Source organism: Vanrija albida, assembly GCF_041260175.1.
Source record: "Vanrija albida strain AlHP1 chromosome Unknown contig_2, whole genome shotgun sequence".
Lineage (NCBI taxonomy): Eukaryota > Fungi > Basidiomycota > Tremellomycetes > Trichosporonales > Trichosporonaceae > Vanrija > Vanrija albida.
In genome coordinates, this window is record NW_027191421.1 from 1,389,311 (window position 1) to 1,414,059 (window position 24,749).

Sequence of the window (24,749 nt, forward strand, 5' to 3'; positions counted from 1 at the left end):
CAGTTACCGGCCAAACTGGTAGTTGTCACCGCCCTGGTAGCTGTTGTCGCGGCCAAAGCCCGCACCAGGGAAGCCCTCGTTGTTGGGCTGCTGCTGCTGCTGGTGGCCCCACTGGCCCTGCTGCTGCTGCTGCTGCTGGCCCCACTGCTGCTGCTGGTTGCCGCCCCACTGCTGCTGCTGATGCTGCGGCTGCTGGTTGCCACCACCAAAGCTGTAGCTGTCCTGCTGGTAGCTGTTGTCACGGCCAAAGTCGTGCTGCGGCTGCTGGTAGCCTTGGTCCTGGCCAAACTGCTGGCCGCCACCACCATACGCGACGCCGCCACCGCCCTGCTGCTGCTGCAGGTTGCTCTCATCGACACCGCGCCAAGCGTTCGGGCCGCCCGAGCCGAAGCCCTGCTGCCACGGCTGCAACTGTCAGCACATTCCCGGTGCCAGCACGCACCATCTTGCCGCTGGCGAGATCCTGGCCGGCGTTCAAAATGCTCGCGCCCGGCATGTGTCCACCCTGCTGGGCAATGACCGCCTGCAGACCACCGTCAGGGAGAAGCTGGTTGTGGACATGGCCAGTGTCGGTCGAGTTGTCGCCGATGCGCTTGTTCTTGCCACCCTTGACACTCTCAGACGTGAGGCGGTCAATGGCCTGGTTCTTGTTGCTGCCGAGCTCGTTGAGCCACTTGCCCATGTGGTTGAACATCTCATTCTGGATCTGGGCTAAACAACATTAGCAGCGGTTCTGTGCTTCCCCCTTGTATCACTCACACTGGGGGTTGCGGAAGTCGGGGTGGTGGAGCACCTGGAGAACATCCTCGGCAATCGCCTGGGGGTTCTGGTTGTTGTCGTCCCACGCCTTGACGACACGCTCGACCGTGTACCTGACAATGATCTTGGCAATCTCACCAGCAGGCTGGTTGAGGAGAAGAGCAAAGTGGTCCTGGACATGTCAGCGGGTCCCAAAGCCACGGGCCGCCTACCTTGGACAGGAACGAGTGGGTGGGGTCAGAGGCATTCCAGTCGTTCCAAACCTCGTACTGGTCGTGCGAGTCAATGACCGCCTGCGACGAGGTCTGCAGAGCGTTCGTGGCGTTGCCAATCAGGGGCTTGACAAACGGCTCCATCGTGGTGATGACGAAGACGGACACCGAGTTGCTGATCTTCTCGGTGAGCGAGCTGAGGCCGGGAATGCGGTCGATAGTGTTCTATAAGTCAGCAAAGCCAGACGTGCAAACTCACCTCGATGCTCTTCATGACCGAGTCACGGAACGAGAGGATCTGCCACAGAACCTTGTAGAGCTCCTGAGGGCTCAGCTGCTCGGCAGTGGACTGCGCGCCGGCGGCACGGTTCTGAATCCTCTCCATCTCAGCATTGAGCTCCTGGCCGTCGGTACCCGGGAGGTCGAAGAACATGGTGCGCAGCCTGTTGGCCGAGGCAGACTGGCCCTCCTCGACCGTCTTGGCGTGGCTGATCTTGGAGACGAGGTCCGAGACGGAAGCCTGGCTGAGGTGGTCGGTCGCCTCACCCATGAGCGAGTGAATAAAGTCGGCACCACCGAAGGTGCCGGTGACGAGAGGGTACACGTCGCGTCCGTTGGGGGCACGGACCTTGACGTTCTGGCCAACGTGGGGGAAGACGTTCTGGTGGCCCATGGAAATGAGAGCTAGGTGGTTAGCTTTCATTCTGTGCGGACTTGTGCTTACCCAGTTCACAGTAGTTGGAGTGAGCAGTGAAGTCCTCAAGCGTGTGGAGGAAGGTGCCCAGCAGGCGGAAAGCCTCGTACTGGTCCGCCTTGTTGCCAGTCTGCTTGAACTTGCGACCAACCTCGATACACTGGATCAACAGGCGCCTAACGTGAGCCTTGGACGTGTCCCAGCCTCCCGACTCGTTGGCTGTGTCCTGTTAGCAGTAGTCGAGTGAGAACATCGCACGACTCACCAATGTAGTTCTTCATGCCGGTCTGGGGGTCGATCGCAAGCTCCTGAGGGTTGATAGGGCCACGCAGGCGCGGGTCGTACTGCCTGGCGTCCTCACCCTCGGCGTAGCCCTTGGGGTTGTCGATGTGCTCAACGGGGAGGTAGCAGCCAACACGCTCCTTGGTGGCCTCGAACTCGTTGGTGACATAGCCGTGGGCGAGGAAGCCGAGAACGAGGATAACGTTGAGGATAGTCTGGAGGTTGGTCTTCTTGAGCGCACCGACATCGACCGCCTACGAGAACGAGTCAGTCACTGCCTGGGGGTGGGGCTGTGCGGCAGACTTACCTGGCTGTAGTCACGCAGCCAGTTGCCTAGACCCGTCAGCATTGATCGCCTTTCGAAGCTTCTGCCATCGCCTTTCGAAGCTTCGGTGGTCACTCACCAAAGTAAACCTGGGTACGCGTCAGCAGGAGCACAGAAGGGTGCAACAGCGCAACTCACGCGCTTGACGTCGAGGCCGCTGAACTTGTGTCCACGGCTGAGGAAGCCACTGCCGGTCACCTTGAGCATCTCGACGAGAATGTCCTCAATGTCACCATGACGGTACGCCTTGTCCTCAAGATAGGAGAACGAAGGGATGTTGCCTAGAGCATGAGTATCAGTGGGAAGCACATTGGGTGCGTGCCGGCTTATCCGACACTCACCTGCGCCAAAGGCAGCCACCTGGGGGGTGAACGAGAGGGCGATAACGGCCACGAGGGCGAAGATGAGGAAGGACCTCGTCATGGTGGTGCGTGCGAGCGAGTGTCACCTATGGATGGATAGTAACCAGAAGTGGGTTGAGTGAATGGTCGAGTGGCGACCTGGCTGGGAGAAGGGGGTAGGTGATGAGAGGGGGGGGATCTAGGACGGGTGTGGGATGTGATTAAATATAATGACGCGAGTGTGAAACTGCTACGGCTGTTGCGTGTCTTGCCGTCACTCAACGACGACGAACGAGCTGCAAGCCTAGCTGGCTTGCCCACGACTGGCTGCGGTGTGATGTGCGCGCGCCGCGCGACACGCCTCATTGAGATCAGACAGACAGACACTGCCCCCGTGCGCTGCGCGTGCCGCGCCGGCGCCGTGCGTGCCCGAACGAGGGGTTGGCCTGGCTCACGCACTCTTGGCAGGGAAACCCACGCGCGATGACCGAATTTGGACAAGGATAGAATTATTACATAATATCACGTGGGAGGTCTAATCGAGTCTATTCACTCCCCCGTCTTTGCAACGTGGGCGGCCAGATCTAAACCCCCCCCACTTTAGGTTTGCGTGACAGAGGAGGCTCGTCGGAGCCCGTTGTTGGCCCTTGGTGCTGCTGGCTGCTGCACTTTGCCTGTCTTGGGTAGGCCGCCGCTGGGCAAAAGAGCCCACGGTCAAGAGCCAAGGTTATGCAGGCGTCGCACGCCAAACGGGTTGGTCGACACACGGCGCCTCGCGCCGCCCACGCGCACCGCGTGCAGGGCCCTGGCTGGTTGTGTGCCTTTGTCTGGGTGCGCGCGCGCGCGCGCGCGTGAGTGTGCCTCGATGCATGGCTACCGACCGAGCCACACACGAAGGGAAGGGGCAATGGCTTGCAATCGGCTGGTTACAAGCACCGCCAAAACGCAAACACTAAACACACTACACACACACGCACAGTGTGCCAAACACATCCGACACAACCTACCCAAAGCCCCTTCCCGTCCTGTTGCTCTTTCATTTCACAACATTGCAAGTCATATTGTCGTCCTTGTCCTTGTCGTCGGCAACTGGCAACTGGCAACTGGCACAACTGGGGCTGCAACCCACACTCTTTTACACTTCACCAAGTCCTTTTAAAGGCGGTCCGCCCCCCCTTCCCCCCCACTGCGCTTGGGTACTTGGGTATCTCGTCAACACGAGCTTGTCGAGGACGTTCTTCTGCAACGGCCAAGAGCGTGAGTACACAAACACCCCACCCGTCTTCCTCCCCACCTGGCACCCACCGCACAAGTCGCCGCCGCCGCAGCCGCCGCCTCCTTCCAACACCACCTTCCCTCTCAAATCCAACTCGTCCTAATCGGGACGTCCCGCCCATACACCCCACCCACAACCCATGCTTCCATTGCCCCAGCCCAACAAGGCCCACATTGTCGGCCTTTGCTAATGCCTCTCGTAGCGTCTGCAACCCCTCGCAACGCTTGAACCCGCGCTTCCATCTTAAGACTTCAACCCTGCACACAACACAACGTTACATTCCATTCCACTCAACTCAAGACCACCGAGTCTTTGACTCTCCGACACTGTAGCCGTACACTGCTCCCACTGGGCACTGTCGCAACATGGAGGATCCCTTTGGCTCGACGCCCATTGAAGGCGCCGGGGTGCGCAAGAAGCGCTCTCGCGGCAACCTCCTAAACCCCCTCCCTGCTCACCCAGGGTCCGCCGCCATCGCGGAGCAGCTAGAGCGAGCGGCTTCGCCAGAGCTAGTCGTCGCAGACCTGAATGCCGTGTCACTCCGTCAACAGCTCCAGCAACTGCTCGAGCACAAGGGTCAACAGGCCCAGGTCGTCGGCCAGATGGGTCAAAACATTCTCGCTCAGCAGGCCGAACTGGAAGAGCGTATCCAGTCCCTCGGCGACATGGACGAGGACGGCGATGAGATCGGCCACGACACCCAGTCCAAGCTTCTCGAGCTGCAAGAGGCGATGGCTGGCTGGGACTCTGACAACCAAGGAATCATGCGTGAGCTGGGTGGTTCTAAGGTAGGTAGCTCTTACGAGACTTCTCCGGCCCGCTTCCGCTTACCCGATCAGTTCTTGGACACGCACATTGTCCCCACCATCGTCGATGCAACTACGCCTGGAAAGAAGTCCAACGGCGAGACCCCTGTTACAATGTCGCGGCGTCAACGCAACGCCCAGCATCGAGCGCTCGATATGGAGTTTGCCACCGAGATTGGGCAGAACCTTTTAGTTGAGGTGCGCAGATTGCAGGCCCTCCTCACCGAACGGGATCGTGTCATCGGGCACCTCGGCGACGAGAAGGACGCCTGGGAGGCAGAGCGCGGAGAACTCCTGGCCGCTGTCCGGACGGCTGAAAGCACAGCAGGTAAGGGCGAGGACGTGGCGGTCCGAGTGTCCGTGCGTGTAGTTCACATCACTAACTTGATGCACAGAGCGGTACAAGGACGATAACTGGAACCTCGAGGTCTCGCTCCAGGAGCTGCGATCAAACCACCAGGATGTGCAGACACAGCTCACAAAAGCTACAGGCGAACAAACCCGCCTGACCAAGTCTCTTGCCGCTGTCCGCGAGGCTGCAGAGACGCACAAGTCTGAGGCCGAAAGGCACGCACAGACGATTGACGAAATGAGGTCCAAGCACGAGACAGAGATGGCCCAGTCACGCAAGGCAACAGCCGGTCTGGTCAGAGACAAGAGCGATCTGCTCAGCGAGCTCACCAACGAGCGCCAGCGCCACGTTGCGGCTCTCAAGTCCAGGGCTACTCGTCAAGGCAGCCCTCTCGTCCGCGGCGATGACCTCGAGGAGGACGATGACGACTTCTTCGCCGGCGGCGATGGCCACGGCCGGCCTCGCAAGGGACCTGGCTTTGATGCCAACGACAACGCCCTATCGCCTTCCCAGCTCTATGCCTCGGACTTTGAGTCTCCCGACAACACCCCCAACAAGTCTCTGTCCTTCTCCCGCTCGCCTCTCGGCGAGATGTACGTCAACGAGGTCGAGGAGCTGCGCGAGTCGCTCGCTCGTGCTCAGGAGGAGATTGCCTACCTCAAGGATGACCTGCGCCGAACTCAGGAGGACGATGATGTCGACGAGTTTGGCACTCGCACGCCAGCCAACGCCGTTGACGATGACACTCTCAAGGCTTCATCCCGTGGTGGCAGAAGTGTCGGTCGTGGCCGGAGAGGAGGACGAGGTGGAAGAGGCATTGCCTCCACCATCTCCCGCAAGCTTGGCTTCCCTCGGGTCTCATCGGGTCTCAGCACTACCTCAGCCGACCAGAGCTTCAACTCCGGCTCGTCTGGCACCCCCGATCTTCTTCGAAACCGCAGCATCGACTCGCCTTCCGCCCCTCATATTTCCTCGCCTTTGGCCAATCGTCACGCTACTCTCGGCGAGTCGCTGGGCGACTCTCTCGGCCAAGACTGGGAGCCAAGGTCCAGCCGCAGCATCTCGGATGTCAGCTTGGAGTCTGCTGGAGACGATCTTGATTCCGTCCACGCGCATATCGTTGGACCGAATGTTGCTCTCAGCGATGAGCTGACGGCGGAGAGCGACGGCTACGCCGACGCCAGTGTCATGACGGAGAGGTGGTCGCCCGGTACCTCGCCCGTCCACGCCTTGCCGACCTCCGACACCCAGGCAACCATCACTGCTGGTGATCTCGAGGAGGAGGAGACCACACCCTCAAGGAAGACGGTTGCACTCCCTCCCGTCCGCCCCGAATCGTCGCTTTCCGAATTCCGCACCGACACCGAGACGGAAACCGACTTTGAGGACGCTCGCGAGACTGTCGGCACTCTCACCCCCGTTCAGTCTACCTCTGAGCTCCCTACCGACACAGAGGCGTATGCCACCGCGACTGGTGGCGATTCTAGCCCCGGTGAAGACAGCGACGACGACAAGCACACCAGCCGCCTGCGCTCATTCGCCCCCGTTGGCCTCGGCTTGGGTGCTGCCGCCGCCGCTGCTGGTGGCTGGGCAGAAGCCCGACGCGTGTCTCGAATGGCCAGCCGAGACAAGGTCAATGAGCGTGTTGTCGAGGTTCCCGTCGAAAAGATTGTGGAGCGCATCGTCGAGGTACCTGTCGAGAAGATTGTCGAGAGGGAGGTCATCAAGGAGGTCCCTGTCGAGAAAATTGTCGAGAAGGAGGTCATCAAGGAGGTCATCAAAGAGGTCCCCGTCGAGAAGATTGTCGAGGTCCCCGTCGACCGCATCGTCGAGAAGGAAGTCATCAAGGAAGTTCCCGTCGAGAAGATCGTCGAACGCATCGTCGAAGTTCCTGTCGACAGGATCGTCGAAAAGGAGGTCATTGTCGAGAAGATCGTCGAGAAGGAGGTCTTTGTCGACAGGCCTGTGGAAGTCTTCGTCGACAAGATTGTCGACCGCGAGGTCATTGTCGAGAAGCCTGTCGACCGCATCGTCGAAAAGATCGTCGAGGTTGAGAAGATCGTCGAGGTTGAGAAGATTGTCGAGGTCGAGAAGATCGTCGAGGTCGAGAAGATCGTCGAGAAACCCGTCGAGGTCATCGTCGAGAAGATTGTCGACCGTCCTGTCGAGGTCATCGTCGAGAAGATCGTCGAGAAGCCTGTCGAAGTCGAGAAGATTGTCGAGGTCGAACGGATCGTCGAGGTCCCCAAGATTGTCGAGGTCGAGAAGGCTGTCGAGAAGGTTGTCGACCGCCACGTCGAGGTCCCCAAGATTGTCGAAGTCGAAAAGATTGTCGAACGGATCGTCGAGGTCCCCGTCAACGTCGACGTCGAGAGAATCGTCGAAAGGGAAGTCATCAAGGAAGTCCCCGTCGACCGCATCGTCGAGGTCGAAAAGATCGTCGAAAAGATCGTTGAGACCCGCGTCGAGGTCCCAGTCGAGGTCCCCATCGAGCGCATCGTGGAGGTCGAAAAGATTGTGGAAAAGACGGTCGAGGTCCCAGTCGAGGTCCGCGTGGAGGTCGAGAAGCTCGTCGAGGTGCCTGTCGAGAAGATTGTCGAAAAGACAGTCGAGGTGCCCGTCGAGAGGATTGTGGAGGTGGAGAAGATCGTGGAGGTGGAGAAGATCGTGGAGGTGGAAAAGATCGTCGAGGTCGAGAAGATCGTCGAGGTCGAGAAGATCGTGGAACGCCACATCGAGGTCCCGGTCGAGGTCGAGCGGATCGTCGAACGCCACGTCGAAGTCCCCGTCGAGGTCGAGAAAATCGTGGAGCGCCATATCGAAGTCCCCGTCGAGAAGATCGTCGAGAGGGTCATCGAGGTCGAGAAGATTGTCGAGGTACCGGCCGCCTTGTCGTCAGAGGCGCTGAGCCGCGAGCCAGTTACCCCCGTCACGGCCTCCCCTGTGGCACCACCACGCTCTCCCGACCTCGGCTTCTACCGTGTCGCACCTGGCGCCAACTACGATTTCTTAAAGGCCCCGCCGACTCCTCAGATGATGGGACGTCGTGCCTCATCCTCCTCGTTATCCGGACATGCGCGCCTCGTCGAAGCTGATGCCAGTGCTGGCCTGCCTCGCTCTCGCGACCTGGCTCATGCCGATGTCGATGGCCTGCCAGCGCACATTCCTGTGCATCTCCAGGCCGCCGAGACACCAGTACCGGACAAGACTCGCCCCCCTCAGATGCACCTCCCCCCTCCGCCAAGCGCCCCGCCCCCAGCCGACGTCCCCATCAAGACGATGTCGACTGGCCCGACGCGCCCTGTCTCACCGCCACCCGACGACTTCCTTTCTCGCGCAGTGTCCCCGAACGGTGCTTCTCGCGGCCCCAAGAAGTCCAGCCGATCCGCGCCTACCGCAGCAGGAGCTGCTATCCGTGTCGCTGGCGGCGCGGCCTCGTCCATGGGCCCACCGGCCAACTTCCACCGTGGAACGTCATTCAACAGCAGCGGCCGCAAGACACCAGGCAACAAGGACGCAGACGCTTGGCAAAAGTCTCGCGACACTGTCAAACGCAAGGCAACCCAGGTCATCAACGAGAATGGCAAGATTGGTACCGCCGGATACACCTCTGCCAATTCGAGCGTCTCGGATATCAGGGAGCGCAATGCGTCGTTCACCTCAGTTGAGAGTGTTGTTCCTCCAAAGTCTCAGCGTGCCGCTCAGCCATCCACTCCGTCTACGGACCCAAGTACGATCAACTCGATCACGCAGACCATGATCGGCGAGTACCTTCACAAGTACACCCGCCGCACCATTGGTCGCGGCATGTCGGAGAACCGTCACCGCCGATTCTTCTGGGTGCACCCATACACCAAGACGCTCTACTGGTCGACTCAAGATCCCGGCAGCAGCTCGGCTTCCGAATCCAAGGCCAAGAGCGTCTACATCTCGGCTGTCCGTGTCGTTGACGACTACAACTCTGCCCCCCCTGGCCTCTATCAGAAGTCGATTGTGGTCACAACACATGGTCGCGAGATCCAGTTCACGGCTCCGTCCAAGCAACGTCACGACTTATGGATGGGCGCTCTCAACTTCCTGCTCCAGCACGCCCAGGCCCCATCGGCCACGGACGGCTTCGCTGCCGAGACGACAAACGACAACACGACCAACGATAGCACTACGAGGAGCCGCCGCCTTTCCGTCATCCCCGACGAACATGGCCAGCTCCGGTCGCCAAAGTCGCGCCTCAGCATGCGGAGTATGGACTCTGCGACCCCCCGCGCTTCGCAGATTGTGCGCCCCTCGTCGTCGTTGAGCGCTCGTAAGCGTGTGGGCACTCCGGCCGACACCTACTTGCGCCGCCACCAGGTCCCCCAGCCCAACTTTGGCGGCCACCGCTACAAGGGAGCGTACAAGGGTGCCCCGATCGCCGGCGTTGCTGTGGACCAAGACTACGATCAGGTTGCCCCCGAGGACGAGGACTTTGACGAGTCGTTCGAGGGCCTTGACAATGTCAGAGGTGAGTTTTGCCGACAGCCAGTGTCGTGTTTGACTGCTAACACCTGCTCAGCGTGCTGTGACGGACGGCACACGGTCGGCCACAACCACAACCATCACCACAGCTCGACCTCATCTGGCGCGCAGACGCCTGCCCGTGCGATGACGCCGTCGCGCGCCCAGACCCCGTCGATTAGATCGCGTGCGAGCTCGATCCTGTCCACTGTCCGCCGCAACACGGTCACAAATTGAGACGTGAACATGCTTGCTTATAGTAAAGGTAGCCTTATCCATCCCTACCCGCTCATTCAGTATACCCCTTTGTACTTGAGCACCTGCCAGCTTCGTCGTAACGATCATGACTTGACCCCCTCTATCCTTATAAATTGCCCTCTGGGCGTGTTTGATGTGACATACAGTGTGTGCAACAATGTGTGCAAGATCTGCAGCGCCGTGTGCAAGAATGATTCTGTATGCTGCTGCAGCTACATGCCTGAGACTGTAATCTACTACTAGAGCTCGTCCTCGATGTGCCCAGAGTTCTTCTCTGGCTCCTGGGCAGGGGGTGCGTCCTCAGCAGCCTTGGGCTTGTCGCCGGCCTTTGTCTTGTCCACACTGCCACTGCCACCAACGGGGCCGCTGGCGAGGTCGTCGACATTGGCAGCCAGGGCGCCGGCGTCCGACTCGAGCGAGGCGGCGAAAGCGGCAATCTCGCGGTCATAAGTGTCCCATTCAGGGATCTGGCGGGCGCGGACAAGCTTGGGCTCTTTCTAGCGCCGGTGTCAGAATGTGTTCACGGCTCCTGAATGTAACGCGGTACTCACTGTCAACGGGTTCTGGCACAGGTCGACTAAGAAGGAATGGGTCAGCGGCTTCCGCGGCGTGGCGCGGGCTAGTGCTCACTCGTCTTAGCGCGAGCCAGGCTCTCGTCGCTGCACCATGTCTGGCACCACAGCCACTCTTGGTCGAGCGTGAAGATGGGGATCACGTCCTGCATCGAGTTGGGCAGGTCCTGGTCCAGGTTGGCGAGCGAGTTCGGGTCCGCCGACAGGGCGTGGTACTGCCCGCGAAGACGGTCGCCGGCCGCAAACTGGCGGAAGCGCTTCAGGTCGACGACGTAGAGCGCAGAGATGTGGTAAGGGCGGCCGCGGAGCTCGTTCTTCCAGTAGCCCGTCTTCCAGAAACGGAAACCCTCCATCTCCTGGCGGTCATCTCCCATAGGCGGGTAGCCGTAGACGTGGCCCTTGATATCGACATCGACGAGCTCCTTCATGTCGACACGGACAATTTGGTCTGTGCGTCAGGGCGTGTGCCAGGTAAACTACTCACCAGCATCGACGAAGATGACCTTGTCAAGGTCCATGGGGAAGAGGACGTCGAGGAACAGGATCTTGTACGCCCAAATGATGCGCTGCTTCTCGGTCTGCTCTCGAAGCCAGTGGGGCCACTTGTACGTCACCAGCTCGTAGTCGAAGCCGTACTCCTTGGCGAGGTGGGGCAGGAAGTTCTGGGGCGTCAGTTGTGCTCGCAAAGGGGAGACGTCAACTGACAATGAAGGTAGGCGAGAGGAAGTTCTCGATGAACCAGAACTTGACAGTGCTCTTTGTGTGCTTCATGACACTGAGAATCATGATGGACGCGAATCGCTGCGTGGTCAGTTACGATCTCGAGCTCGAAACTGACCTCGTAGAGAAGACCAGAAGCCACAGTGAAGATGTTGATGTCCGCATGACGCGACACAGGCTTGGTCGTGGCAGGAGCGAGCCCGACAATCTCCTTCATGCTGGGGCTGTCAGTCCAACCTCCTCCCCGTACTCACCGTCCAAAGACCGAGTCGACAAAGCCGGACGCCAGAGACGTCTCCTTGCTCGCGAGAACATCGGCCTTCTCCATCCCTGGGCGACGAGTGAAGCGGGGGTACAGCGTCACGCCGTCAAAGGAAGCCAGGGGGATGTCGATGCCCGACACGTTGACAGTCGGGCTGTCCCAGCCATCGGCACCAGCGCTGGTGAGCTCGAAGACCTCCTCGCCGCGCCCAGGGCGGATCGCGAGCTGATAGACACCGGGGGTCGCCTTGAACTGGAAGTATCCGAGGTTTGCCATAACCTGCGTGTCTGACGCAATCTTGTCGCCGTCCAGCAGCTGGAGCTGGAGACCACGTGGAGGTGTATTGCTCGCCTCGCGCGCGTGGCCGTCAATGACCAGCTGCTGGAGGTCGAAGAGGACGTGGGTCGGCTCCTGGAGGTTTCCGAGTAGGAGGTTGTCGAGGTCAAGGAACGACTCCTTGGGGCGGACGATCCACGAGCCGGGCACGTCCATCGCGAGCGTGTAGATCGGCTTGGGGGGCATATCCTCGAACGTGACGAGGGGCGCGGCTTCATTGCCGTCCACATCGAACGAGAGTTTGGAGCGGAGAGACGAGCGGTAGAAACGCTTGACCTTGACCTGCGAGTGTCAGTAGGCTGTTTGATGGAATCTCAGCCCTACCTCCTTGGCGGCGATGTTGGGGTCAAAGTAGACATTGATGGCAACGTGCTCAATGTCGGAGAGGAGCTGGGGGGTTAGCTGTGGACCTTGCAGTCGAGCCGGCAGCTTACTTCCAACAGGGCAGACCACTTCTGCGCTTGCTCCGAGATGGGGTCGATGATGACAGCGGCACGCAGCAGAGCAGTCTTGGGGTCTCCGACGGCGAACGAGCTGGCGATGTTCAGCTGGGCGATCCTCCACTTCACTCACATGTCGTCGTCATCAAGCTGTTCGTAGCCGCGAGTGCGCGCACCACGGAGCGGAGTGAAGATACCCTCCGCACCCTGGGGCATGTATGATGCTGAAATGACTGACGAGGTGACGGCGAAGATGTTTGCGACGGCGGCGGGGTCCATCTGTTCGGCATCGTCGAGGTACGTGTCGAGGAGGGTGATGAGTGGGTGGACCCTCTTGCGCAGCTCGTACTGCTCGAGCGACTGCAGGTCTGCGCGCTTGAAGTCGTTGGCAGTGACGGGTCCGATGAGCTGGGGAGATTAGCAGGTGATCTTGCGACATTCTCGACACCTACACGGCCATTGATCAGGATGTGAGGCTGCGAGCTCTGGAGCTTGAGGTGCGTGGCAACAGACGTGCCCAGCTTCCAGAACTCGGCGGCAGCGGCATGGTCAGTGACGCTCCAGCCAGAGGAAGTGAACGAGTTGAGAGGGGCGCCCTCCTCAGCCGAGTCGCCCTCGAGGCCATCAGCGACGATCTTGCCATCCTCGTCCACGTTGCCCTTGATCGCGTCAAGCTCCTTGAGGAGCTCGGCAAAGGCCTCGGGGGTCACCTCGTTCAACTTGGTGTTGGACATGAGCTGGTAGAGGAGGGTGGAAAGGCGAGAGGCACCAGCTGGGATGGCCGAGCCGGCGGTAGGCACGTGAACAAAGCCGAGGCGCGAGGCGCACCGCTTGTCCTGAAGGTGGGCGAGGGCATTCTCCATGAGCTCGCGGGACTCCTTGGTGTCAAGGTCACCGACGATCCAGGTCGTCAGCGGCACGGCCTTGTTCTCGACCTTGGCTGGGAAATGTCAGCGAACTAAGCGACGCAGCCTCTGACGTACATGGGTAGATGAACTCGTGGAGGAGGGTAAGCGCCTGGCCCTTGAACACATCGAGGAGGTTGAACGACAGCAGCTGGTTGACGCCAGGGGAAGGGGTGATGAACTTGTTCCTACGCGTGGCAGTCGTGGGCAGGTCGTAGAAGTAGTTACCGATGGTGTCGGGGTCGATGGGGTAGCCCGAGGCAATCTGGGGTTAGCTAATATCCCGCTATCCAAAAGCTTACCGCCTCCTGAAGGTGCTCCAGCTGGGCGTTGATGCCAGCCTGGAGCTCCTGGGTCCATCCCTTGGCGTTAGCCCCACCCCGCACGCACACCTACCTGAGAAAGCTGGGTGTGCTTGCCGTTGAGGAAGAAGTGGCCCGAAGCCGACGTCTCTTTTGTGGCGCCAAGGCGGGCGGCGTACTTCTGGTTGGCGTCGATGAGCTTGTCGACAATGGGGCTAGCCTGGAGGTCAGCAAAGCTGAGGAGCTCGCCCGAGGTATCGCTGTTGTCAAGCGTCTTGGCGTAGGCGTCCTTGGCCATGGTCTCGGTGATGACGAGCTCGCCGTTGGACTTGCGGGCGGTGTTGAGGAGGTACTCGCGGGCCGTGGCGCTGCCGAGGTTGACATCGAGGTAGTAGAACGCCTTGGCAATCTTGCCGGAGGTCTCGTCCACGCTGTCGAACATGGGCACAATGCCGATGTGCAGCGGAATGCTGCGGCCGAGCAGCGTCGTCACGGAGCCCAGGATCACGTCGAGGCCCTTGAGCGTGGCCAAGTCGACAACGATCACAATGTTCCAAGTGTTACGGCTGATGAGGTGCAACTGGCCGGGGTACATGGGGCGGAGGTAGCCTCTGATGTCCTTGGGCCACTGCTGGTACTGGCGGTCTGTCTCCAGATCATTCAGCCACGTGATGACGGGCTGCCCCTCGAGGCGGTCGCTGGCGTCGACAATGCCGTCGAGCGGGTCGTCCTCGGCCTGCGCCTGCCCGATCAGCGGGTCAGAGATGAGGCTGAAGGCCTGCTCGGGCGTGAAGCCGAGGTCGAGCAGCGACGTGATGTAGTGGCGCTCCTCGCGGATCGCGTTGAGCAGGCTGCGTTGTCAGCTCGCCCACAGCACAACACCCACCCAAACGCCGTCAGGTCCGCGTCCTTGAGCAGCCGGCCGTTGAGGTAGAACGCCGGGCCGATCGGGTGCCGCACCGCCAGGCGCTCTGCACGCTCGCGGATGTTGGCCGGCACGTCGACGTGGCGCGCGAGCGCGGCAGTGTACTTTGGCAGGTCCTGCGAGAGGGCGACGAACGCCTCGAGCGGGTCCTCAGCGCCCTTAATGAGGGCGACGGCCTGAAGCCCAAGGTCTGGCGTCAGCCCGGCCAGCCGCAGCACTCACCCTTTGCCTCGGCAGCCGTCAGCGGGGTCGCGTGCTCGGCCCAGGGGTCGCTTCCCAGCACGGCGGCGAAGGGCTGCGAGCTGGAGTTGGACGGGGCCTCAAACGCGGCTTGCGCATCTGGCATCAGCAGTGCCACCGACCCCACGTACCGTTCCCGCCATTCCCAGCCGCACGGTCATCGACGACGAGGTAATCCGTGTTCTTGAGCGCCATCTCGACACCGTACCCCGCGAGCGGGGTGCGCGCCGTCCGCTCCCTGTCGGCCGCGGTGGGCCGGTAGCGCACCACATACTGGAAGGACGGGTACGCCTTTGCATGGGCGTCGAGGTACTCGAGGAGCGGGACGGCCGCCGCCGAGGGCGAGTAGTAGAAGATTGCGTGGGCCCTGGCGTCGGGGTTGGACGCGCGGTCGAACGGCAGGGGGCTGTACGCTGTCTCCGAGCTGGGTGTCAGTGTGCCCAGCTGTGTGACTTACGCGACGTGGGCCTCGTCGTCGATGGAGAGCTCGATATCGCGGCGCAGGTCGTCGACGGCGCAGAAGCCCTTGCCGCGCCACTCGACCCAGGCGTCGCAGGCCTTGACGCCGAGCGCGGCCTCATCGACGGCAGCGTACGAGGCGTACGAGGCCTCGATGCGCGGCGCGGCGGCGTGCAGCGCCAGCCCGAGGCCGAACGTGCTCAGCTCCGAGGGCAGCGGGAGGAGCGCGTGCGTCTCGATCAGGTTGAGCGCCTGCTCGAGCACGTCCTGCGCGCTTGCGTCTGGCCCGAGCGCGAGCGAGTGCTTCGAGAGGAGGCGCAGGAGCGGGAAGTAGACCTCGGGGCGCTCGTCGTAGATTGTTTCCCTGGGGTCAGCGGCGCAAGACTAAAGAGAGCGTACAGGATCTCGAGGGAGAGAGGCGGGGCCGACCACGACGTCTCGGCGCTCACGCTGAACGGCTGCGTCGCGCCCACCCGGGATAAGACTGCAGCTACGCCCAGGGCGCAGGCTGTCCACTTCATGGTTGTTGATCCCAGTTGGTGGCGATGGAGAGGGTTGTAGTCGTCGTCAGAGTCGCCGAACATCCCGACTTTGTCTCGTCCTTCTTTGTGACGTGGTTGCCCGCGTGGCATTGCGGGGTCTCCAGTCGGCAACCTCCACACGGAAAGTCACGACCTCGACGATCCCTCTGCCCCGTCCACTCGGCCGCGAAGACTATGCAATACACTCCATACACAACTACACGCCCACACACATGGCTACTCATATCCCCCTTCCAATGCTTCCTGCGCTTCCTCGTCCGAAATCAGCGCCACTGTGGCGCCGGCCTTGGTAAAGTCTGGGGGTCAGCGAGGCCCGAGCCACACCCTCACGGTCCCAAAAGTCTGGATGCGTGAAACCCGCAGACTTGACTTCCTTCTCAAGGTCCTTGACGACACTGGTGGGTTAGTACCACTATTTCTTGGTGGAGAACCCACTCATTGTACGTCTCCGCCTCCTCGTACATCAACGCAGTGGACCGCGCCTCCTCGAGGCACTTGAGTGCGAGCGGGAACGCCTGGCGCGAGAACGACGCGGCGACATTCTCACGCACAACCACACCGAGGTCCTGGATCTGAGCGCGTCAGTACCAATTACCAGTGGCACACTCACGGCTTTTCTAAACACGTCGCCCTCGCCCTGCACAAGCGCCTGGAAGTCCTCCAACGGCCGCTCGTTGCTGACGAGCCGGCCAGACTTAGGCTTGGGCTTGGTCTTGGCTGGCAGCGGGGCGATGAAGTCGGGGTCGTCGGCGATGGACGACTTGGCGTCTGCCTGGCTGCTAGGCTCGACCTTGGGCTTCGTCGGAGTCGTGAGCTCGATCTTTGGCTCCGCTGGCTTGGTGTCGGTCGGCTCGTCGTCGAAGAGATCATCAATGTCAATGCTACAATGTCAGCGTGTTCTCACGCCCGCCACTCACTATCCCTCGTCGTCGCGCAGGCCTTCGGCGTTGGCGCGCTTCCTGACGCGCGGCGCGACCTTCTTGATGTCGAGCGCCTCCTTGAGCCGCTCCGTGACCTTTTCCACGCGCTGCGCCACCTCTGGCGGTGTATGGAAGTACTTGACGAGGTCTGGATGAGGCGGGGGAAGGGGGTCTGCCTCGAGGTCGGGAGTTAACGACGCATGGAAGATGGCCTCCTTTGTGCGGTGGATGACGGGGTTGTAGGACAGCGCAGGGTCAAACCATGGGCGGTGTTCCGGCTCCTCCTCTTCATCCTCGTCGTCCTCCTCGCCCTCATCCTTCTCAATCAGTTCACCCGCTTGGTCCAGGTCCATGCCCTTGACCAGTTCGTCCATGAGGTCGCACTGCTCCTCGGTGGGGATGTACGGGTGCTCGGTGATAGTCTTGCCCGTGGTCGACTTGTACTTGGTCAACGAAGGGAACCAGAACCTGTGCTCGTCGTCGGCGAACGGCAGCTGATGGGTCAGATGACACACAACGCAAGTGACCCACCTTGATCCAGTACATCAGATCGAGCTTCTTTCCAGGCTCAGGGATCTGGAAGGACGGAATGAGGACGCCAATGCTAGGCTCCGCGTCGTCCTTGTTGACCCAGCGCACAATGGCCGTCAGGTCTGTGAGGAAGAGCGCGGAGGCGAACGACGAGAACTCGATCTGTGCCTTTGGCGACGTCATGTCGGGCCAGACGTAGCGCGTCTCGCCGATGAGCATGTAGTGTCGGATCTGGCGTCAGCTAAAAGTGTGTATCATCGAACTCACATTCGCCTTCGGGACAAAGCCAATGACCTCTACGCCCTTCTGGGTATGCAGCGGCTCGAATGTGTCGGCCTCCATGGGGATCCAGCTCGATCCAAAGCGCCACGCCTTGACGAGGTCCTCCTTGTCGACGACCTCCTCCTCCTCGCCGCCCTCGAGCGTGGGCTGGAGAGTGGAGCTCTCGACCTGCGTCGCCTGTGTGCCCTGTGTCGCCTGCGTCTCGCTGGCAGCAGGCTTGTGCTGTACGACGTACGTGCTGTGGCGCTTGACGTCGGACGAGATCATGGCCGCCAGATCAGATGCCACAACGGGCGGGGCGTGCTGCGACTGCGACTGGCTCTGGAGCTCGGTGAGCGACTGGATGAGCTGGCTCGCCTGCGCTCCATGCCCCCTCGCTGTCTGTGGTTGCTGCATCTCCACGGCCGCCTTCCACGCCTTGCTGAGCGCGGGCGGGCGGGCCTTCATCGTCGCTTTCGAGTACCGGATCGAGATCTGGATCGCCTCGGCGGGGTTGACATCCGCCGCACCAATGTACAGGTGCGTCTGGATCACGGTGCCCGACACAACGACGGGGTGCGGCTTGCGCTCCTTGATGAGCTCGGGCTCGAGCAGCTGGAGGCGGGGCAGGAACTTCTCGAATTGCGTCGTCTGCAGTACCTTCTCGTTGAGCTTCTCGATGAAAATGCGCCAGAACTTCTCCGACAGGCGCTTGTTTCGCGACTTGTCCTTCTCCACGGGTAACGCGGGGTCCTGGAAGTCGATACCGCTGGACCATTAGCAGGTGTCAGGCGCTGCGCACCTACACAATAGTCAGCCGGCACCCCAGATCGTCGAGCTTGTCCATGGCCTCCTCGTACTCGCTCTGGTCGAACTCTGACTCGCCGTCGGTGATGAGCACGATCTCGAGCGACCACGCCTTGGTGTGCTTGTGCATCTGGATCATGTCCAGGGCGACGACGAGCGCGGAGATGGCTGGCGTTGGGGTCAGGCGTGCCCGGGCTACGACTTACGGTTGCCTTCCTCCTCCCCCGGCTCGAGGTTGAGCACGACCTCGAGTGTCTTGGGCCTGACCGTCTGGATCGCGACCTCGGCACTGACGGCCGTGTACGGCGGGTCCGCGTCGTCCGGGTTCTCGGCGACCCACGCCTGGTTGGCATGGTTGTTGGTGCCTTCCGTCAGCTTCATCACCAGGCGACACTCACGCCCGCCGAACGTCAACACGCCGACCGTCTCCGTCTTTCGCCCACTCTGAATCTGACCTGTCAGCTGCGACCCACAGCCCAGCCGCGCACCTTTGGCTCGCACTGCCGCGCAATGAACTCCTTGGCCCAGTCGAGCTTTGCGCGCTTGATGCCGCTGCCGCCCGGGTCGGCCTTGTCTGCGCCCATGGACGGCGAGATGTCGATCGCGTACACGACGACGGTGTAGCCCGCGCGGTCACTCATTGTTGCGGGGTTGTGCGATGGGGAAGAGAGACAGTCGCGCCGGGGGGAAGATGACGCCAAGAAGTCGCCCACCCGGCGCGTCCTCCCCGCAACACACGTCAACTGTTGTTGTTTCGCGGACATTCGCGGCATCTCCGCCTCGGATCGCTCATGTCATCGCCCTCGATCCATGACGCCGCAACGTTTCTCACCGCCCATTCGAGCACAAACAACCATCATGTCCCTCTCCGACCTCGACCTCGTCGCGCAGGCCATGGCGCCGACCGAGCCGGGCGCCCAGGCGCCCAAGCAGACCGACGCGCCCAAGCAGGCCGACAAGGCGGCCGCGCCCGCCGACGACCCGCTCGCCGGCATCGACCTCTCCACGCTCAACGACGCCGACCGCAAGGCGCTCCAGCCGATCCTCGACGCCCTCAAAGCCTCGGCCGGTGCCGAGGGCGCTGAGGGCGGCGACCTCGACGTCGAGGGTATCCTCAAGCAGCTCGAGGCGGCCGACGACGTGGCCGACACGCTTGAGGGCCGGCTCGACACGCTCCTCGCGCACCTCGGCGAGATTGAGCACGACGTCGAGGCCAAGGCGCCGGAGACGAAGGCGGCCGAGGTGAAGAATTAGTGCGGCTCTTGCGGCCTGCTGTGCCCCCTAGCCAACTGCATGGCAACCACAAGGCAGCGACGCCGAGTGCATCGCGACAGTACGCCAGGCCCCAAGCGCCCACGCCCGCCCACGCCACCATGCATACCCCGCACGCGACGATACCACCTCTATAGAATGATGCATAGGAAACCACGGCTAGCTGCTCTGCTCCAGAAGCGCCTCGACGGCCAATGCCGTGTTGTGATCGCTGGCGGGTTAGCTCGATAAACTGATCAACGAACCCACCTTCTTTGTAGCGCGCGGACGACCGCCTCGCGGCTGAGGTTGGGGAACATGTTTGACAGGCTGAGCGTCAGTGGGGGCAGCACGAGATACTCACGCAGCGATCTCCTGTTCTGTTGGGGCACGCGCGGTGCCACGGCCCGTCATCTCGTTAACCCACTCGCCCATGGCGGCACGCGCGCCCGTCGGTGTGGCCGACTCGGTCTCGTCACCGTTGACCGCTGCCGCTGTAGTCGGCGTGCGGCGTGGGGTGGCCGTCACGCCTCCGAGCGCGGCGCGCGCAGCGAGCAGACTTCTGAGCCCACCGGTCGCGTCGGCTGTCGAGTCGGCCACGGGCGTGTCGCGCACCTGGCCAGGCAGGACGCGGTTCGCACGTCGTGGAGGCGGCGACTGGCCCAGAAGCGGGGTGAAGATGCGCGCGAGGAGATTGTGCACCGAGACGGGAATGCGGAACGCCTTGAGTGGGCGCCAGAGGCGCCGCGGGCGCGTTATGGACGGGAGCAGGAAGGGCGTGTCGGTGCGGTAGAGGTAGCCTGTGACCGTGCCGGACGCTGCGGCGAGGATAGAGCCGGGTGGGTGTGACAGCACCAGCTGGCGGGTGAGCAAAAATCGGCATGCACTTCACCCACCTGTGCAGCGAGGATCCACGTGAAGATCTTGTATGAGAACTCGATGCCGAGGAGGCGGAAGCTGTAGAGATTCGGCACGGTGCGGAAGTATTGCCAGAGGCTGGTGTCAGCGCAGTCCCCGACGCCCACGTACATGCTGAAGATGATGCCGTACGGTCCAGCAGGGATGGCGTTGAGGCCGAAGCGGTGGAAGAAGACGATACACGTCGCGGAGATGAACGTGGAGAGGATGGTCGAGACGACGATGAAGCTCTTGGCGGGTCAGCCACACCCCGGCAGCGCACTCACAGCATACTTGCGCGACCCAAACGACCTTTTGTCAGCACTGCCAGGCACGGCACGCACCGTTCGATCCCCACGCCGACCTGGTACAGGAGCAGCTCGCCCATGAGCAGTTCGGTCGAGTTGGCGAACGCGAAGGGGTGCACGAAGATGCGCCAGAACTGCCGTCAGCGCGCACGGCGCAGCAACCCACCTGGTGGTACTTTGATATGTGGGGCACGAGCTGGAGGTGGAGGTAGGGCTTTGCGTCTAGCAGCGAGGCCGCGAGCGAGCTGATGCCGAGGAGGATCATGATGCCTGGCGTCAGCGGGGGAGTGGGGGACGCGCGTACCCTTCGTGACGCTCGCATGTTGGAAGCCTGGTGTCAGCTGGAGCAGTGGTGGGCAGCTCACCTGTCATTGTGGGGACGCTCGGCGCGCGAGTTGGACAAGAGAGAGAGAGGGAGGAAACAAGTGGATGGCTTTGTCGTTGCCGCACGACCACCGCGTCGCCGCGCCCACTTCCCCGCGTTTGACACGTGGTAAGTGCGGGGTATGACCGGTATGAGTGGCGACAAGAGTAGGCTGGGGTGAGGTTGACCGTGCAGATGGCACTCTCAGTCGCGCGCTGCAGAGGGCACAAGGGCAGAGCTACATGCATGCTCCCCAACGGGTCAACGAGCCTCGAGCTTCGTCCCCCCGCGTCCGGGGCCGCACCAACCCAATGTGCCGAGTGACAGCGCCGAGAGACTGACGGCCGACTGTTGCTCGGCTAACGACACCCGAAGCGGCGGGCGCGACCCGACAACGACTAGCCAAGACTGGCTCGCGACGACATCTCAACCACCCACACCACCATGGCCGACTCGCTCGTCAAGTCCAACGTGAACGAGATCCGCGCCGTCTCGGGCGCACTCAACGGCAAGGCGACAGTGTACCTCATCCCGGTGGGCCATTCACCTCCCTCACCGCTGACCCCAGATCTACATCACCGCCGCGACTGCCGCGAGCGCCGAGTTCCGCAAGGCGCTCTACCCCGCGCTCGAGGAGGCCTCGCCCTTCGCCTCAGAGGCGTTCGGCACGCCCAAGGGCGGGCTGGGCATGGTGCAGATGATCCACTTCCACGATTCGGAGTGGGGCGACTTCCACGAGATGCTCATCATCCCCGGCGTGTTCGAGTACCCCGACCCCAAGGTCAAGGGCGCGACCGCGCAGAACAGGCGCATGACTGCCATCTACACGGACACGCGGAGCGGGTGCTACAACGCGCGCAACAGTGGGTCCTGCCCCTTCGCCTGAGCTCACGCAGACTGCAACTTTCCAAAGCACATGGCGCGCTTCGACTGGAAGGACCACGCGGACGGGAGCACCACCATCGCCGTGTACCCCTACAAGGACGGCTCGCAGGCGACCGACCCACTGCCGTGGTTCAGCTTCAAGTACACGCCCGGCTGGCTGCCCGGCATCCCGATGAGCACCAAGGTGTTCGCGGCGCTCGGCGTCGACCTGACCCTCGTGCAGCCGCCTCTGCCGACCGGGAAGGGCGTGGGGCCCGTCCCGAAGGTCGGCAGCGAGGAGGTCGACTCGGCGTCCGGCGGGGTGGAGGGGACGGAGGAGGTTGGCACAAAGGAGTGGGTCAAGCTCCTGCCGTACCAGTACACGCCGAGCTCTGTCCTCGGCTGGGGCGATACGACGCGCCCCGACGGGTCGTTCTTCGCGCCGTTTGTCAATGCCGCCAGCACGCTCGCAGTCAAGATGACGGACGCGGACGTCGTGCTGCCGGTTCCTGAGCGCTGGGCGACGCCGGGGAAGCAGGACTAGTACGGGGGTTATGTATCGTGTTAGTGGTGCTCGCAGTGGTGGAGGGTGGGGGAGAAAGCACCAGACTCTGCCATCTCGCCGTTTAGACACGCCGGGATGCTGTTGTCGTTACACACACACATCCCCATCGGCAGACCGCTGCTCCATCCCAAGACAACTGTTCATCCAACTGCCCAATGATGTTCCCAACACACTGCCCATCACTCCCCCCGCGCCGATCATCCGCGACCGACGTACGGCATGCCCAATGCCCTATTCACCGTCAGCTCGCTCCCCCACACCCACTCACAAAATCTCGAGGTGCAGAACCTCGACGCTGCGCGGCAGGCTCGCGAGGTACGCGAGCGTCCTCGCGACCTCGTTGACGTCGAACAGGGGCTCGGCGCGGACGCTCCCATCGGCCTGGGGCACGCCCTTGCCCATGCCCTGCGAGAGGTCGGTGAGCGCGTTGCCGATGTCGAGCTGCGTCGCCGCGATGTGGTACTTGCGGCCATCGAGCGACGTCGAGCGGGTGAGGCCGAGGATCGCGTGCTTGCTGACCGTGTAGCTCGTGCTATCGGGCCTGGGGGACGACGCGCTAATCGACCCGTTGTTCACAATGCGCCCGCCCTGAGGGGTCTGCTCCTTCATCAAGCGCACAGCAGCGGCAGTGCACAACACGGCGCCCATGACGTTGATGTCGAGCGTCTTGCGGAACTTGTCCATGTCCGAGTCCTCGAGCGCGCTCCCCTTGAGGGGGTTGACACCGGCGTTGTTGAACAGCAGGTCGAGGCGGCCGTACTTTTCTTTAATGGTGCCGAAGGCGCGCGCGACGTCGGCCTCGGAGCTCACGTCGCCCGTCAGCACCTCGACGACCGTGCCCTCGCGGCACGCGGCACCGGTCGCCTTGAGCTCGTCCTCCCTGCGCCCCATGAGCGCGAGCACGAGCGGCTCCGGGTGCTCGGCGGAGGGGAAGGCCTTGGACAGGCCGACGGCGCACGCGCGCCCGATGCCGGCCGAGGCGCCGGTGATGAGGATGACGCGGGGGGTAGCCATTGTGAGGGTTGCTGGGGATGCGGCGACGGCGACTGACTGCCCCGCTTAAGTACCCCGCTATGCCGGCGCTCGGAGTTGTACTTCGGCCCAAAGACAGTCCGGCGTCCGGAACGGACACCGCCGATGGCCGCCACGGGGTGCGGGGCTTATGACCGCCACGGGAATCACACGGCATTACACCTGACGTAATCGCTCCACGCGGTTGATTTTGTTTTTCCCCCGCCTTGGGCCTGCTGCGATGTTTACGCCGCGATTTGCTCCCGGCCTGCTGCTTTCGGCGACAGCGACTGCAGGAGCAGCAGCAGCGCAGCAGAGCACGAGCAGGAGGCAGCTCCATCGCGATCACGACGACGCGACGGCTACTACTGCTTGACTTGACACCAGACGACGACAGCGACGACAACGACAGCGGCCACGACCGAGACAGACGACGGAACCAGCCAGCGCCACGCAACGCCAGCGCCATCACATCGCGACGACCCTACAACCCCTCCAACCCAACCCCACCACCATGCCCGTCACCAAGAAGAAGGGCGCCATGTTCGCAATCTACGCCGACAGCCCGCCGAAGGAGTCGCCGACCGGCGTCAGCGGGGCGAGCAGTGCGCGCTCGCCGAGCAAGAAGCCGAGCGGTACGCGCCGCGCGCTCACGGCCCTCGAGCCGGCCGCGACGCGGCGCGGCTTCCCGTCCAGCGCTGGTACCGGCCTGAGCGGGGCCGACAGGCCAGTCAAGGCCCCACTGGGCAAGTTACCCAGCAAGGGCGAGCTGCGGCAGCCGCTGGGCGCGAAGCTCGGCACCGCCCGGCCGGCGGCCAAGCCCAAGGCCGCGCCGAAGCGCCAGTTCGAGATCTTCGCCGACCCGGCCCCCTCCTCCTCCTCCGCGGCCCCCCGCCCAGCCTCCAAGCGCCGGCCAGAGGGCGACAAGGAGAACGCGGCGCCCGACTCGCCGAGCGCGCGCACGCGCTCCAAGGCGCGTGTGGCCGACCCCGCGCCGAAGGGCAAGGCCGCGCCGCTCCCGCCGCGCCGCGCCCTCGCCGACCAGCCGCTCGCCGACGTGTCCCTCGCGTACGGGGCTGAGGGCGACGAGCCGGAGGGGTTCCGCCGCCCTGCCTCAGCGCTCCGCGTGAGTTGTTTGTGTGGGGCCGTGCTGATTGCAGTCATGAGGCGATCCGCCGACGCCTCGACGACAACGGACGGCCACGACCGCCTCGACTCGACCACCCCCCTGTACCACCCTCTGTCACCCTGCCCACGCACCCACGGACACTACAGCCGTCTCCTTGTCGACCATGTCTCGCCGATACACGGCCCTTACCCGTCGACGCTCACGCCCGACACCTAACCCATACCCACCCCTAACATACCCGCGCCACGCCACGCGCCAAAAGGCAGCCCCAGCCCCCGCCCGCCCCTATAACTCCGGCCTGCGCCACGACAGCCACGACCTTGTATAAACGTCTTGCAT

General features: G+C 62.5%; 9 protein-coding genes across 9 annotated transcripts; 4 read left to right on the forward strand and 5 right to left on the reverse strand.

Moving 5' to 3' along the window:
* Nucleotides 1-3: 3 nt before the first annotated feature.
* On the reverse strand, nucleotides 4-2,695 carry Q8F55_002177 (uncharacterized protein; the record flags this gene model as incomplete). The annotated part of the gene is made up of 9 exons (XM_069350784.1): nucleotides 4-405; nucleotides 443-711; nucleotides 760-931; nucleotides 972-1,196; nucleotides 1,231-1,655; nucleotides 1,696-1,884; nucleotides 1,931-2,201; nucleotides 2,399-2,553; nucleotides 2,614-2,695. The coding sequence occupies 9 exons, from the start codon at nucleotides 2,693-2,695 to the stop codon at nucleotides 4-6; spliced, it is 2,190 nt and encodes a 729-aa protein (XP_069211170.1).
* A 1,559-nt stretch (nucleotides 2,696-4,254) lies between these two features.
* Nucleotides 4,255-9,778, forward strand: Q8F55_002178 (uncharacterized protein; the record flags this gene model as incomplete). Its single annotated transcript, XM_069350785.1, has 4 exons — nucleotides 4,255-4,677; nucleotides 4,729-5,023; nucleotides 5,091-9,548; nucleotides 9,600-9,778. The coding sequence occupies 4 exons, from the start codon at nucleotides 4,255-4,257 to the stop codon at nucleotides 9,776-9,778; spliced, it is 5,355 nt and encodes a 1,784-aa protein (XP_069211171.1).
* Nucleotides 9,779-10,038: 260 nt separating this feature from the next.
* KRE5 (killer toxin resistant protein) lies at nucleotides 10,039-15,544 on the reverse strand (the record flags this gene model as incomplete). Its single annotated transcript, XM_069350786.1, has 19 exons — nucleotides 10,039-10,296; nucleotides 10,351-10,376; nucleotides 10,430-10,819; nucleotides 10,856-11,033; nucleotides 11,077-11,172; nucleotides 11,210-11,309; nucleotides 11,346-11,971; nucleotides 12,014-12,079; nucleotides 12,124-12,223; nucleotides 12,263-12,537; nucleotides 12,582-13,069; nucleotides 13,113-13,299; nucleotides 13,337-13,396; nucleotides 13,431-14,187; nucleotides 14,223-14,451; nucleotides 14,484-14,600; nucleotides 14,633-14,925; nucleotides 14,959-15,324; nucleotides 15,477-15,544. 19 exons carry the CDS (start codon nucleotides 15,542-15,544, stop codon nucleotides 10,039-10,041), a joined length of 4,680 nt encoding a protein of 1,559 aa, XP_069211172.1.
* A 174-nt stretch (nucleotides 15,545-15,718) lies between these two features.
* Nucleotides 15,719-18,662, reverse strand: YKU80 (ATP-dependent DNA helicase yku80; the record flags this gene model as incomplete). Its single annotated transcript, XM_069350787.1, has 11 exons — nucleotides 15,719-15,798; nucleotides 15,833-15,897; nucleotides 15,938-16,074; nucleotides 16,113-16,383; nucleotides 16,420-16,916; nucleotides 16,954-17,184; nucleotides 17,221-17,983; nucleotides 18,021-18,189; nucleotides 18,228-18,386; nucleotides 18,420-18,471; nucleotides 18,510-18,662. 11 exons carry the CDS (start codon nucleotides 18,660-18,662, stop codon nucleotides 15,719-15,721), a joined length of 2,577 nt encoding a protein of 858 aa, XP_069211173.1.
* A 217-nt stretch (nucleotides 18,663-18,879) lies between these two features.
* Q8F55_002181 (uncharacterized protein) lies at nucleotides 18,880-19,275 on the forward strand (the record flags this gene model as incomplete). The annotated part of the gene is made up of 1 exon (XM_069350788.1): nucleotides 18,880-19,275. The coding sequence occupies one exon, from the start codon at nucleotides 18,880-18,882 to the stop codon at nucleotides 19,273-19,275; it is 396 nt and encodes a 131-aa protein (XP_069211174.1).
* A 177-nt stretch (nucleotides 19,276-19,452) lies between these two features.
* Q8F55_002182 (uncharacterized protein) lies at nucleotides 19,453-20,849 on the reverse strand (the record flags this gene model as incomplete). The annotated part of the gene is made up of 10 exons (XM_069350789.1): nucleotides 19,453-19,504; nucleotides 19,543-19,602; nucleotides 19,637-20,130; nucleotides 20,169-20,268; nucleotides 20,302-20,420; nucleotides 20,457-20,481; nucleotides 20,514-20,611; nucleotides 20,644-20,747; nucleotides 20,782-20,808; nucleotides 20,843-20,849. 10 exons carry the CDS (start codon nucleotides 20,847-20,849, stop codon nucleotides 19,453-19,455), a joined length of 1,086 nt encoding a protein of 361 aa, XP_069211175.1.
* Nucleotides 20,850-21,285: 436 nt separating this feature from the next.
* On the forward strand, nucleotides 21,286-22,249 carry Q8F55_002183 (uncharacterized protein; the record flags this gene model as incomplete). The annotated part of the gene is made up of 3 exons (XM_069350790.1): nucleotides 21,286-21,375; nucleotides 21,410-21,704; nucleotides 21,738-22,249. The coding sequence occupies 3 exons, from the start codon at nucleotides 21,286-21,288 to the stop codon at nucleotides 22,247-22,249; spliced, it is 897 nt and encodes a 298-aa protein (XP_069211176.1).
* A 218-nt stretch (nucleotides 22,250-22,467) lies between these two features.
* Nucleotides 22,468-23,284, reverse strand: Q8F55_002184 (uncharacterized protein; the record flags this gene model as incomplete). Its single annotated transcript, XM_069350791.1, has 2 exons — nucleotides 22,468-22,501; nucleotides 22,539-23,284. 2 exons carry the CDS (start codon nucleotides 23,282-23,284, stop codon nucleotides 22,468-22,470), a joined length of 780 nt encoding a protein of 259 aa, XP_069211177.1.
* A 511-nt stretch (nucleotides 23,285-23,795) lies between these two features.
* On the forward strand, nucleotides 23,796-24,626 carry Q8F55_002185 (uncharacterized protein; the record flags this gene model as incomplete). Its single annotated transcript, XM_069350792.1, has 1 exon — nucleotides 23,796-24,626. One exon carries the CDS (start codon nucleotides 23,796-23,798, stop codon nucleotides 24,624-24,626), a length of 831 nt encoding a protein of 276 aa, XP_069211178.1.
* Nucleotides 24,627-24,749: the final 123 nt, after the last annotated feature.